The sequence below is a fragment of the Erinaceus europaeus genome, chromosome 6 (assembly GCF_950295315.1).
Source record: "Erinaceus europaeus chromosome 6, mEriEur2.1, whole genome shotgun sequence".
NCBI classification, from domain to species: Eukaryota; Metazoa; Chordata; class Mammalia; order Eulipotyphla; family Erinaceidae; genus Erinaceus; species Erinaceus europaeus.
Window position 1 is genome coordinate 32,861,131 of NC_080167.1, and position 13,088 is coordinate 32,874,218.

General features: G+C 39.5%; 1 protein-coding gene across 3 annotated transcripts in view; it reads right to left on the reverse strand.

The window, feature by feature from the left end:
* The window catches only part of CAPN9 (calpain 9), a 138,009-nt gene that overhangs the window by 92,386 nt on the left and 32,535 nt on the right, over positions 1-13,088 (reverse strand). For all 3 annotated transcript variants that reach the window (XM_060192018.1, XM_060192019.1, XM_060192017.1), the window contains 2 exons: positions 7,369-7,537; positions 6,064-6,147 (listed from right to left, as the gene is read on the reverse strand). In XM_060192018.1, the coding sequence (XP_060048001.1) occupies positions 6,064-6,147; positions 7,369-7,537 (253 nt within the window). The remainder of the gene's footprint in view (positions 1-6,063; positions 6,148-7,368; positions 7,538-13,088) is intronic.

Consider the following 13,088-nt stretch of genomic DNA (forward strand, 5'->3'; position numbering starts at 1 on the left):
TTTGCTCCAGGTCACTGATTGTCAGAGAAATTCAAATAAAGACAACATTGAGATACCACCTCACTCCTGTGAGAATGGCATACATCAAAAAGGACAGCATCAACAAATGCTGGAGTGGCTGTGGGGACAGAGGAACCCTTCTGTACTGCTGGTGGAAATGTAAGTTGGTCCAGTCTCTGTGGAGAGAGCAGTCTGGAGAACTCTCACAAGGCTAGATATGGACCTTCCATATGACCCAGTAATTCCTTTCTTGGGGATATACCCCAAGGACTCTATAACCTCCAACCATAAAGATATTTGTACACCTATGTTCATAGCAGCACAATTCCTAATAGCTAAAACCTGGAAGCAACCCAGGTGCCCAACAACATATGAGCGGCTGAAAAACCTTTGATATATATATATATATATAATGGAATACTATGCAGCTATTAATAACAGTGAACCTACCTTCTCTGACCCATCTTCGATGGAGCTAGAAGGAATTATGTTAAGTGAGCTAAGTCAGAAAGATAAAGATGAGTATGGGATGATCAAACTCATCAACAGAAGTTGAGAAAGAAGAACAGAAAGGGAAACTAAAATCAGGATTTGACTCAATCTGGAGTAGGCCACCAATGTAAAAACCCTGGGTGAGGGTGAGGGTGTATATTCGGCTTCCCGGGGCGGTGGGTGGTGGGTGGGATGGGACACAGTATTTTGGTGGTGGGAATGGTGTTTATGTACACTCCTATTAATTTGCAGTCATATAAATCACTATTTTATTAATATTATTGGGGAAATTTATTGTATGTCTCAAACTTTTAAAAGCACAGACTGAGTCTTTTTAATACATAGGCTGAGTCTTTGATATGGTGACACTCAAAAGCCTAGACTCGGGAGAACAGAAACAAACAGTGGCACAGCTATATACAAATAATGTCTAAGGACATAAATTATGGTGATGTTGGCTATTATATAGCAAATCCTAACAAAGGGATTTTTCAAGGTTAACCCAATTACCAAACAATGTGACTATAACAATAACTATTGTCTTCTTGAACCCTAAGACAGCAGGAAACTCACATTTCCACTATAAATCCTGCGTTTCCCCCAGTCCTGGAACCTTAGGGTGGAGTGCACTTTTCTGCATGCTCTCTCAATTCATACCAAATAATATTGCATCTGGTGATCCCAACCTAATCAACGCAACGAGTACCACCTCAGCATGCTTCACTTCAGATTGTGTCCAGAGACTTGAGGTGTGGAATGACACCCTTCAGCTACATTACTCGGGTGAGACCTTTCCTTTCATAGTATTCTCTAATTCCATTCCAGGTGGTTCACTTCTTAACAAAGACCCAAAACCTAGATATAGACCAGGCCCCATGATATAGAGCATATGTTCACACATATCCATGAACTAGGACAAAATATATACCTGAAAGCAAAAGTACACAATAGTCTGCAGTGAGTAACCCCCAACACTACATCTGCACTATTCCAGCCTTTAGATCCATGATTGCCAACAATTTGTTTGGCTTTGTATGTTAACTATTTTCAACCACTAGGTTCCAAATGCTAGCATGATGCCAACCAGACTTCCCTGGACAGATGACCTCACCAAAGTGTCCTGGAGCTCCGCTTTCCCAGAGCCCCAACCTACCAGAGAAAGAGAGAAGCAGGCTGGGAGTATGGATCGACCAGTCAATACTCATGTTCAATGGGGGAAGCCATTGCAGAAGCCAGACTTTCTGCCTTCTGCATCCCACTATGACCTTGGGTCCATACTCCCAGAGGGATAAAGAATAGGAAAGCTATCTTGGGAGGAGATGGGATACGGAGATCTGGTTATGGGATCTGTGTGGAGTTGCTCCCCTTTTATTCTATGGTTTTGTTAATGTCTCCTTTTTTATTTTTTATTTAAGAAAGGATTAACAAAACCATAGGGTAGGAGGGGTACAATTCCACACAATTCCCACCACCCAATCTCCATATCCCACCCCCTCCCCTGATAACCTTCCCATTCTCTATCCCTCTGGGAGCATGGACCCAGGGTCATTGTGGGTGGCAGAAGGTAGAAGGTCTGGCTTCTGTAATTGCTTCCCCGCTGAACATGGGCGTTGACTGGTCGTTCCATACTCCCAGTCTGCCTCTCTCTTTCTCTAGTAGGGTGTGTCTCTGGGGAAGCGGAGCTCCAGGACACATTGGTGGGGTCTTCAGTATAGGGAAGCCTGGCTGGCATCCTGATGACATCTGGAACCTGGTGACTGAAAAGAGAGTTAACATATGAAGCCAAACAAATTGTTGAGCAATCATGGACCCAAAGCTTAGAATAGTGGAGAGGAAGTGTTAGGGAGGTACTCACTGCAAACTCTACTGTACTTCTGCTTTCAGGTATATATTTTGCAGTAGTTTATGGATACATGTGAACATATCCTCTCTCTCACAGAACCTGGTGTATATCTATGTTTTGGGACTCTGTTAGAAAGTGAACCACCTGAGATGGAATTAGAGTATACTATGAAAGGAAAGGTCTCACCCGAGTAATGAAGCTGAAGGGTTGTCATTCCACACGTGAAGTCTCTGGACACAGTCTGAAGTGAAGCATGTTGAGGTGGCAATCGTTGTGTTGGTTAGGTTGTGACCAGCAGATGCAATATTATTTGATATGGATTGGGAGAGGCATACGGGAAAGTGGACCCTATCCAAGGGTTCCAGGACTTGGGGAAGTAGAGGCTCTATAGTGGAGATGTGAGGTTCCTGCTGTCTTAGGGTTCAAAAAAGATAGTTAATGTTATCATCACATTATTTGGTAATTGGGTTAACTTTGAAAAGTCCTTTTGTTAGGGTTTGCTGTACAGTACCCAGTATCTTGTATCTAGCTGTGCTATTGGTTGCTTCTGATCTACTTGGTCTAGGCTTTTGAGAGAGTCTGCGTATCAATTACACAGCCTATATATTGAAAAGATTCAGTTTGTGTTTTGAAAAACTTCGAGACATACAATTAATTTCCCCCCTCTCATATTAATTAACTAGTGATTTATATAAATACATTTTACTAGGAGTGTACATAAACACCATTCCCACCACCAAAAGACTGTGACCCATCCCTCCCACCCACTCCCAACCCCCACTGGACCAGGAAGTTGCATGTCTACCCCTCACCACAGGGTTTTTACTTTGATGCCCTACTTACAATTTGGTCAGGTCCTGCTTTTAGTTTCCCTTTCAGATCTTCTTACTCAACTTCTGTTGATGAGTGGGATCATCCCATACTCATCTTTATCTTTCTGACTTAGCTCACTTAACATAATTCCTTCTAGCTCTGTCTAAGATGGGTCAGAGAAGGTGGGTTCATTGTTCTTGATAGCTGCATAGTATTCCATTGTGTATATATACCACAGCTTTCTCAGTCACTCATCTGTTGTTGGGCACCTGGGTTGCTTCCAGGAGTATGGATTGACCAGTCAATGCTCACGTTCAATGGGGGAAGCCATTGCAGAAGCCAGACCTTCCGCCTTCTGCATCCCACTATGACCTTGGGTCCATACTCCCAGAGGGTTAAAGAATAGGAAAGCTATGTTGGGAGGAGATGGGATATGGAGATCTGGTTGTGGGAACTGTGTGGAGTTGCTCCCCTTTTATTCTATGGTTTTGTTAATGTCTCCTTTTTTAAATAAAAAAATTAAAAAAATAAAAAAGGTATACCCAATGAATACTGAGAATAAAGTGCATGTTGTACTCACAAACAAACAAACAAACAAACAAACCAAAAAACATGTCAAAACTTACTCATACCAGGGGCCAGGTGGTGGCAGACCCAGTTAAGCGCACATAATATGAAGTGCAAGGAACCACACAAGGATCCCAGTTCAAGCCCCTGGTTCCCCATGAAGCAGGCCTGCAGTTATCTATCTTTCTCTCTCCCTCTCTATCTTCCCCAATCTTCTCAATTTCTCTCTGTCTTATTTAAAAAAATTGAAAAAATAGCCATAGGAGCAATGGATTCATAGTGTAGGCACCGAGGTTCAGCAATGACCCTGGAGGCAAAAAGATAAAAAAAAAAAAAAAACTTACTCATACCTAACTCACTCATGGAATTTTCCAATTCCTATTGAACATGATTACTGGCATGTCAACTACATTATGTTAGTTACCTCAGAATGACTATTTTTGCATCTGGGAAATAAAAAGGAAATGAAATTAACAAGACACTAGTCCACATGAATCTTCAAATGGGTGACATTTCTGTCTAGACTGGAGTCTTTCCTGGTTCAGGTGCCTATATTTGTTTATCTGTATATTCTCAGGTTCTAACACAGGAAAGGTAAATAATAGTTCTCATAAGTGCTGAAGTTTCTTTGTCCTTAGCTTCTTACTAACAGATGAATGATAGCCATATAAATACATTCTGAGAACTTAGATAGCAGCAATAAATAAGAACCACTTCTAAACCTCTCTGTCTTTAAAGTACCATAGGAGAGTATCTGCATTAGTAACCTTTGAACCAGTAAATAAAGATGATTCAGTTATGCCTTTTAATATCTGTCCTGAATTTGAAGTCAAGATTAATGAATTTTAGAAGAATTTTGAATGAGAGTGGGAATATCTATTAATCATTTAACTAGAAACATGAGGTTTCAGAACAATTTATCTTCATGCATTTGGCCTAAGTTGTGTTTCTAATGTGTAAAACAAGTCAGTAGAGCCCTTCAAGAATTCCAAGGTAAGACTTTCCAGTCACTATTTAAGAGATTCATTAATTGAAATGTAAGCAAAAGGCAAATTCTTTGGAATTTGGAAAAGGCAAATAGATGGAGACAGAGCAAAAGAACAGCAACAATGGAAAGTTTCTGTTGGTAGTTGGAATACTGTTTGGAAGGACTATATTAATAATGTCAGGCTGGGCCAGAAGTAAAACAAAGGTTAGAGTGGATACTTTGCCATTCATATGACACATGTTTGATAAATCTGGTAATTCACGGGAGTTGGTATGGTACCAATGGATGCCCTGGTGCCATCCTATCTATCTATCTATCTATCTATCTATCTATCTATCTATCTCTCTATCTATATCTATCATCTATCTACGTATCTATCATCATCTATTAACTATTCTATTATCTATCCATCAACCTACCTATCTCATCTATTACCTATCTTATCTATTTATCATCTGAATTTAAAAAAAGCAGCCTGTTGTGGTGAAACTCTAGCTCAGTCAAAATGAGCAACAAAATACATGCCTATTCAAGGCATTATGGGAAGGATAGAAAGGTTTCCTTTTGGACCAGCACAAATAAATAAAATTCCAGAAATCCAAAATATGTCTTCTACATTGAATTTTTTGCTCAGAGTGGAAGTAAAGAGACTTCCTTTTGCACTCTACTCCCCACTCACTTGCAATATTGCCCCAAAATATGGGTTGCAACAGTGGAGGCCAGAAGCACTTTTATTCTCTATAAATGGGGGAATTGTGGTTTAGGCATATAGTCCTTTGGATTTCACTATAGGTGAATCTTCCAGTTTGAGTAAGTAGACTTAAACCAGTTGAACCAAGTGATCCTCCCCACTGTGGTTGGGCCCCATCTAATCAGTTGAATGTCAGACTAGAACAAAAAAAGAGGAAGAAAGAATTTTCTCTTTCTGCATGAAATCTTAGCTGGAGTTTTGCTCTTTTTCTTATCTTGAACTGAGATTTAATCATTGATTCTTCTGGTTCTCTTGGAACTTGGACTGAAACTGCATCAAAATTTTTCCTCAGCCTCCATGCAACAGGTGGTGGAAGACAGAAATTCTCACTCACCATGATAATATGATAATAATTACTTATAGTTATATATATATTTATTACATACATAATCAGACACACATCACTTCCTAAATAAATTTGGAACTGTGGGAGAATCATTTATTCTTTATATCTTATTGTACTATTTTGAATTCAAGTTTGTATCCTATAGAAGAGACTTTTTCTGGGATGTTTGAAAGTACAATTTAAACTATGATGGACTAAACAAAAAGAGGCACTAGAAACGTCAAGTATAGCCCTTAAAGTCAACAGGAACTCATGTCACCTACCTGGTCAATTCCCGTCACTGTATAGGCATGGCCCTTAATAAGACCAAAAGGTGTCCGGGCTTCAGATTCTGTAGCAATTTTTATCTGAAACAATGAAAAGAGTAGTGTAGGGCCAATTGTGTAATCCAAACCTCCATACCTGGCCAGAGCATTTGTGTGTCTTACCCAATCTCTGTTGTTCCTCACCAGGTGAGGACCTCATGCCTATGACATATAAATGTACACAGAACACCCACAACGTAGTCAGTAGTCTCATATAGCAGTACTTAATTTCTTCCCAGGGTTACAATCTATCTCTTCTATCCCAGTCCCAATTTGAACTCTAGTAAATTTTACTTTTTGACTTCTGAGAAAATATGCTAAACAGCAATTATAACTCAAGAGAGATACACAATTACATGTATTGAACAGATTATAAAAAGCAAATAACAGTATTGTATACAACTCTATGTCATAAAATTAAAAAAACAGAGGAAATGGATAATTTAGTATCAAGAAATTATGAAGGTGGAACACCAGGTAGAAAACTGGTCCCCATCTGCAAGGGAAACTTCATGAGGAGTGAAGCAAATGCTGCAGGTATCTCTCTTTCTCTTTTCCTCTCTATATCTCCCTTCCAGCAGCAAAGTGTGTAGGCACTGAGCCCCAGTGATAACCCCATGGAAAAAAAAAATAACCCAAGGTTAATCCAAGAAGAAATAGAAAACTTGAATAAGTTTCACAATTGGATGAGGTAAAGTTATCTGTATTTGTATGAATAAAATAAAGAAAATGTTTGAATAAATTTAATTATATGATCTGTTTTTTTATGACTTAAGTGATTCAAGAGCAAGATAACTTACTTGGATAGTGCACCTACTTTGATATGCATGCCACTTAGGTTTGAGCCTACCCCCTATTACACTAGAGGAAGCTTCAGTACTAGAGTATTCCTCCCTTTCCCTCTGTCGCCAACTGAAAAAAAACTCAAAGGAGTGAAGCTTCAGTGACAAAAAAAGTGAAATACAGGTTTCAAGAAAGTATTACAGTAAGACTCCACTTAGTAAAATTATATGCATACATGTACTATTTTCTTGTATAATCAAGGAAAAACATCTCAGGAATGTAACTAAAGGAGCCAGATGAAAATTTGCCTATTTTGAAATAAAGAATGCTAAAGTAAAACTTTTATTTTACATAAAAAATGAAAGAATTGATATCTCTAAACTCACTCTCAGTAATTACATTATTTTTGGTGTGTAGCCAGAGCCTCTACTCACATCTCTGTTCCCAGCACTGAGCAACATGTGCAAGTGGATGACTTACATCAATGGAGCAGCTCACCAGAGAACCCCTCTTCAAGGCCTTATCTAAAATCTGATAGAAGTTCTCTGGAGAATCTTTAGTTGTGAAGATCTCAGATACACCTCCAGTGAAGTCTTCCATGGCCTCAATGGCACTGCCCCCTTTCAGAGCCTCGTAGCTCCCATATAGCCTGGAGGAAAACAACAAAGCTCAGAAAACTGATGCAGGAAACTAGGAAGGCCAGCAGGTGCTCACCTCCAGTTTCATCCATTTTATCCAAATGGCACAATATCATCTTTGTTGAATGAAGAGTAGTATTCATGTTACAGTATTCATGTTACAGTACTAAGCAGTTTTGATTACAGTGGCCATATAATACAATCTGAGATCTGGGAGTGTGATGCCTTCAGTTCTGTTCTTTCTTCTCAAGATTGATTTGGCAATTCTAGATAAACAACTGTAGCATTTGCTCTATTCTCCTAAAAAATTTGGTGGAATCTTGATGGGGATTGCATTAAATTTGTATATGGCTCTGGGTATTATATTTATTTTATTCTTCCAACCCATGAACATGGAATATCTTTCCATTTCTTTGTGTCTTTTTCTATTTCTTTGAATAGTGACACATAATTTTCAGTATACAAGTCTTTCACTTCTTTGGTTATGTTTATTCCTAGATATTTTATTGTTTTTGTTGTTATAGTCAAAGGTATTGATTTCTGGATTTCTTCTTCTAACTTATTATTTGCTTAAAGGAACACCGCTGACATTTGTATGTTAATTTTGTAGCCTGACAACTTACTGTATTGCCTGATGATTTCCAAAAGCTTCTTGCTGGATTCTTTAGGTTTTTCTTTTTCTTTATTTTTTAAAGTATTTAATTTATTTATTTATTAATTTTTGAGAGAGCTAGAGGTAGAGATAGAGATAGAGAGATAGAAATAGATAGAAAGAAACACCAGAACACTGCCCAGCTCTGGCTTATGATGGTGTGGGGGATTGTACCTAGGACTTTGGAGCCTCAGGCATGACAATCTCTTTCCATAGCAATTATGCTATTTACCCCTTGCCCCTTTAGGTTTTTTTTTTTTTTTAGGTATACTATCATGTCATCTGCAAATAGGTAGAGTTTGACTTCTCTTCCAATCTGTATCCTTTTAATTCCTTGCTCCTGCCTGACTGCTATGGCAAGAACTTCCAACACAATGTTGAATAGTAATGGTGATAGTGGGCAGCCCCGCCTAGTACCTGATCTGAAGGGAAATGCTTCCAGTTTTTCACCATTGAGTATGATGTTGGCTGTAGGTTTGCTGTATATGGACTCCACTATCTTGAGGAATTTTCCATCTATTCCCATTTTTTTGTAGTGTTTTGATCATAAAGGGATGTTGGATTTTGTCAAGGCTTCCTCTGCATCCATTGATATAACCTGTGGTTTTTGTCCTTGCTTTTATTGATGTGGTGGATCACGTTGATTGATTTATGTGTATTAAGCCAAACTCCTTGTATACCTGGGACAAACCCAACTTGGTCATTATGAACAATAGAACAATATTTTTAATATACTGCTGTATCTGGTTGGCTAGAATTTTGTTCAATATTTTAGCATCAATGTTCATCAGAGATAGTGGTATTTTTCTTTTTTGTTGTTCTGTCCCTGTCTGCTTTTGATATAAGGGTGATGTTGGCTTTATAGAAGCTAGAAGGGAGTATTCCTGTGTCTTCAATCTTTTAGAAGAGTTTTAAAAGTAGAGGTATTAACTTTTCCTTGAAGGTTTTATGGAATTCATTTGTAAAGCCATCTGGTCCAGGACCTGTATTCTTGAAAAGGTTTACATATAATTTTATTTTGTTTATATAACGGAAACATTGACATAACCACAGGATAAGAGGGGTATAACTCCAAACAATTCCCACCACCACAACTCCATATCCCATGCTCTCCCTTGATAGCTTTCCTATTCTTTAACCCTCTGGGAGTATGGACCCAAGGCCATTGTGGGATGCAAAAGGTGGAAGGTCTGGCTTCTGTAATTGTTTCCCTGCTGAACATGGCCGTTGGCAGGTCAATCCATACTCCCAGCCTGCCCCTCTCTTTTCCTGGTGGTGCAGGGCTCTGGGGAACTGGAGCTCCAGGACATATTAGTGGGGTTGTCTGTCCAGGGAAGTCTGGTCAGCATCATGCTAGCATCTGGAACCTGGTGTCTGAAAAGAGAGTTAACATACAAAGCCAAACAAGTTGTTGACTAATCATGAACCTAAAGTATGGAATAGTGCAGATGAAGAGTTGGGTCTCCGTTTTGTAGATAGCTACTAGGCATATTTTAGTTATATTCCAAAGGGTTATACTAGTTTTTTTTTTTTTCCCTGATCTGCCTGAAATCTGAAATGCAGGTGGATCCAAGTTACTGTTTGGGGAGATGATGTCATGGCTGGAAAAAGGACCAGAAAGCTGGATCAGGGAAGATAGTAGCTCCCAAATAGTATATTCTGCTAGACTTTTACTCATACTAGATGGAAGGATAAAAAATAAAAACCCTTCTCAGATAAGTAACAGTTAAAGGAGGCAACTATAACTGAGACTGCCCTGAAAGAGGTTCTAAAAGACCTTCTATAAACAAGAACATCAACAAAAAAAACTTGCCAGATATCACAGAAAATAATAAAAAAAAAACCCTGTTGAATAATGGCAGTGCAACCAAACTGTTTCATAGACTTGAGAGAACTATAGTGGTTATCTTTGGGAGGTGGAAGGGTGAGGACACAGAACTTTGGTGGTGGGTGTGGTGTGGAACTATACACTATAATTTAAAAATTTTGTAACCTAATATTAATCACAAATAAAAAATGAAGGAAGAAATAAGAAAGAAATTCCAGTTGTAATTTGACAAGTGTTCAGATAGTTTTTTATTGCATGATCAGAAGACTAATATGAAGCAGCTGCTACTCCATGGTCATGCCTCTGGAAATATTCTTAAGTGTATTTTCTTCTATGGATTTTCTTGATGATTTCTCCTACCCCACCCTTCAGCTCATCAATTTAATCTCTAGCCTCTATCTTTCTGATGGCAGAACTCTAATTTATTTCTTTTAGCTAAACTACTTCATTTTATATCTCTGATATCTGTTATAACTTCTCTCATACCTTCTCTGAATGTATTAGTCTCCTTCCACTGAACATTACATTGCAGTAAATTCCCTTAGAACTATACTTCTGATGTTTTACTTAGAGAGTCTATACATACTTATTTAATTTGAGGGGTTTCTATTGTGATCTAACAACATGAATCATTTCTTGTCTTCTCACTATCTCATTATGTTTAATTATTTGTGAAGAACTCATCCTGTGTTTCAACCTGTGTGGTGTTCTGCATCACTGAATTGCAACTTCACTGCCTAGCTTTGCATAGAAATCTAGGGCAAGCCAAGAAAAGGGTCTGAGGACTGTGAGGACAGAATAATCTCAAGGGTGTGTTACTATGGAATTTTCATTCTTCTATGATATCCCCTGGAGCTCCAGAAAAGTGCATCTATGACTTCACATTTTATATATCCCTAGAGTGGTAGGCTTAGGGGTCAGCATCCAGCAAGCAGAGTGTATGTTGGCATGCTTCTAAGACCCCTTCTGTTTCATTGGTTTAATCCCCCCTGCTTAACACTGTATTCTATTTACATAAATAAGTACTGCCCTGCCTGCAGGGCATTGATTTAATCCCCACTGTTCATGATGTCTTTTTGCTCTGCCCCCACTCGTAGTCACCCTGATTTCCACCACTGTCTTTTCACTCCACCCTCTCTGTGTCACATCCTGTTTCCACCCTACTTGGCAAATATATATAAGGTCAGGATTGTGATTAGGTATAGTTTTAGCTTAGATTGCTCTGCGTTCCACATGAATAAAGAGATAATGCATACAGCTCAGCCATGAGTCTCTGGTCATCTGTCTCCTGCCTGCTAAGCCATCCCTGCATAATGGCACCCTGAAACAAGGGACAGGAATCTCGGATCCACACACATGCAGCAGACCAAAGAAGACCAGATCAGTAAAGCCACCATGGCCTGCCTTTCTATTTATGAAGAGGTTTTACAAAACTTCTACTCTTTCTTCATGAGACAGTTTCTCTGTCTCTGGAACATTTTTCTCTGGGCCACACTTTGGTTCCCTGACTGGGAACTTTGGTTCCTTATGACTGTGATCATAGAGCATGGAAAATGCACGGAGATTTCTCCTTGGACTTTCTGGATTCCCTCTCCCATGTTTCCCGAGGAGAAGGACTACATTTTGCTCCGGGCCACACTTTGGTTCCTTATGATTGTGATCATAAGAGCTTGGGAGATGCACGAAAATTTCTCCTTGCACTTTTTGGACTTCCTCTCGCATGTTTCCCGTGGAAAAGGACTACTCTAACTTGAAGAGCATTCTCGAGTACTGTGGCAGTCCCCAAGAATGGAGAAATGTGTTAGTTATACCCTCCTGATTCAATTCTTTCTTCAATGGGAAGACGTTTTAAAAATGGGTGCCTATAGCAATCCAGCAGGAACAGTCAGAAGCACCCTAAATGGAATTTTGAGGAGATTTTTGGACTAGGATGCCCTCTGGGGACTCATGATGCTACATGGTGAGATCTGGATAATCTGGTTCAAGGTGAAAGAAGCAAAAACTGCCTACTGTTTTTCTCTTGATTCCCTCTCGTTGGTCTCTCTGAATATCTTAAGTCTGCTGTCTGCTTTCAGTTGCATTTTATAAGAGAGTGATTTGAATGACTGAATTTTTGTATGATATTGACTTAAAAAAATGCTGGATGCAGCCATGATTTATAGAGACATCCAGAAACAATCCAAAAAATTGTTTTTTCTTCCTTTGATTTTTTTTTTTTACATCTTGGCATAAATCTGAAACGTTTAATCCTGAAAACTGTGCTGGGAAATTGTGCAGATGCATTCACATCTGCCATGCTTTCCCCTCAGGCTACTAGTTCCCATGAGAGTTGGGACATTCTGGGGGTGCCTGTTCCGCCATGTTATGCCCTCAGGGTATTGTCTATATCCCCGCGATATCTGGAGTGCTTTGGTCACTCCTCCCCCCTCCCATTCTCACGAGAGTTATCATCCTATCCTGGAGTGCTGTGGTTACTCCTCCCCCTTCCCATTCTCGTGAAAGCTACTCCTATAAAAACCCTTCATTTTCTGCACCTCTCGCTCTTGCCAGTGCTTCACTCTGGTGTTCAGAAGCAGGAAAGGTTACTGTGTGAGGCAGCCATTTTTGCTACCTCCACGTGGCCCAACCTGCTTCTCTAGCACCCAACTCTGAGGTGCCAGCGCAAATAAAGATTTGTGTTTCCTCTTCGCTCCGGACCTCCTCTCCCTCATCTCTGCGGCCCGCACTCAACAAGATCTGGCTCAACAACAAAACTGTATGAGTTATGGGTGGGGCAGATAGTGCAACGATTATGTTAATGGTAATCTGTCTCCTGCCCACAAAGCCAGCCTGGCAAGTGTAGAGCAGGAAGAGTAAATGTACCTCCACATCCAGGAAACTGAATTCCAATTTGATTGCAACTACCACTTGTAGAGATATATCAAGGATCTGTAAGTGATCAATAGTGATGCCAACAACTCTTCTCTCTCTCTTTCTCCATGTTTTACATTGTATAGAATAATAGGATTAGAATGGGGTGCTGGGATTTTAGCATATCCTACCCCTTAGTTCACCATATTGTTGTTTATTGTCACATGACAGC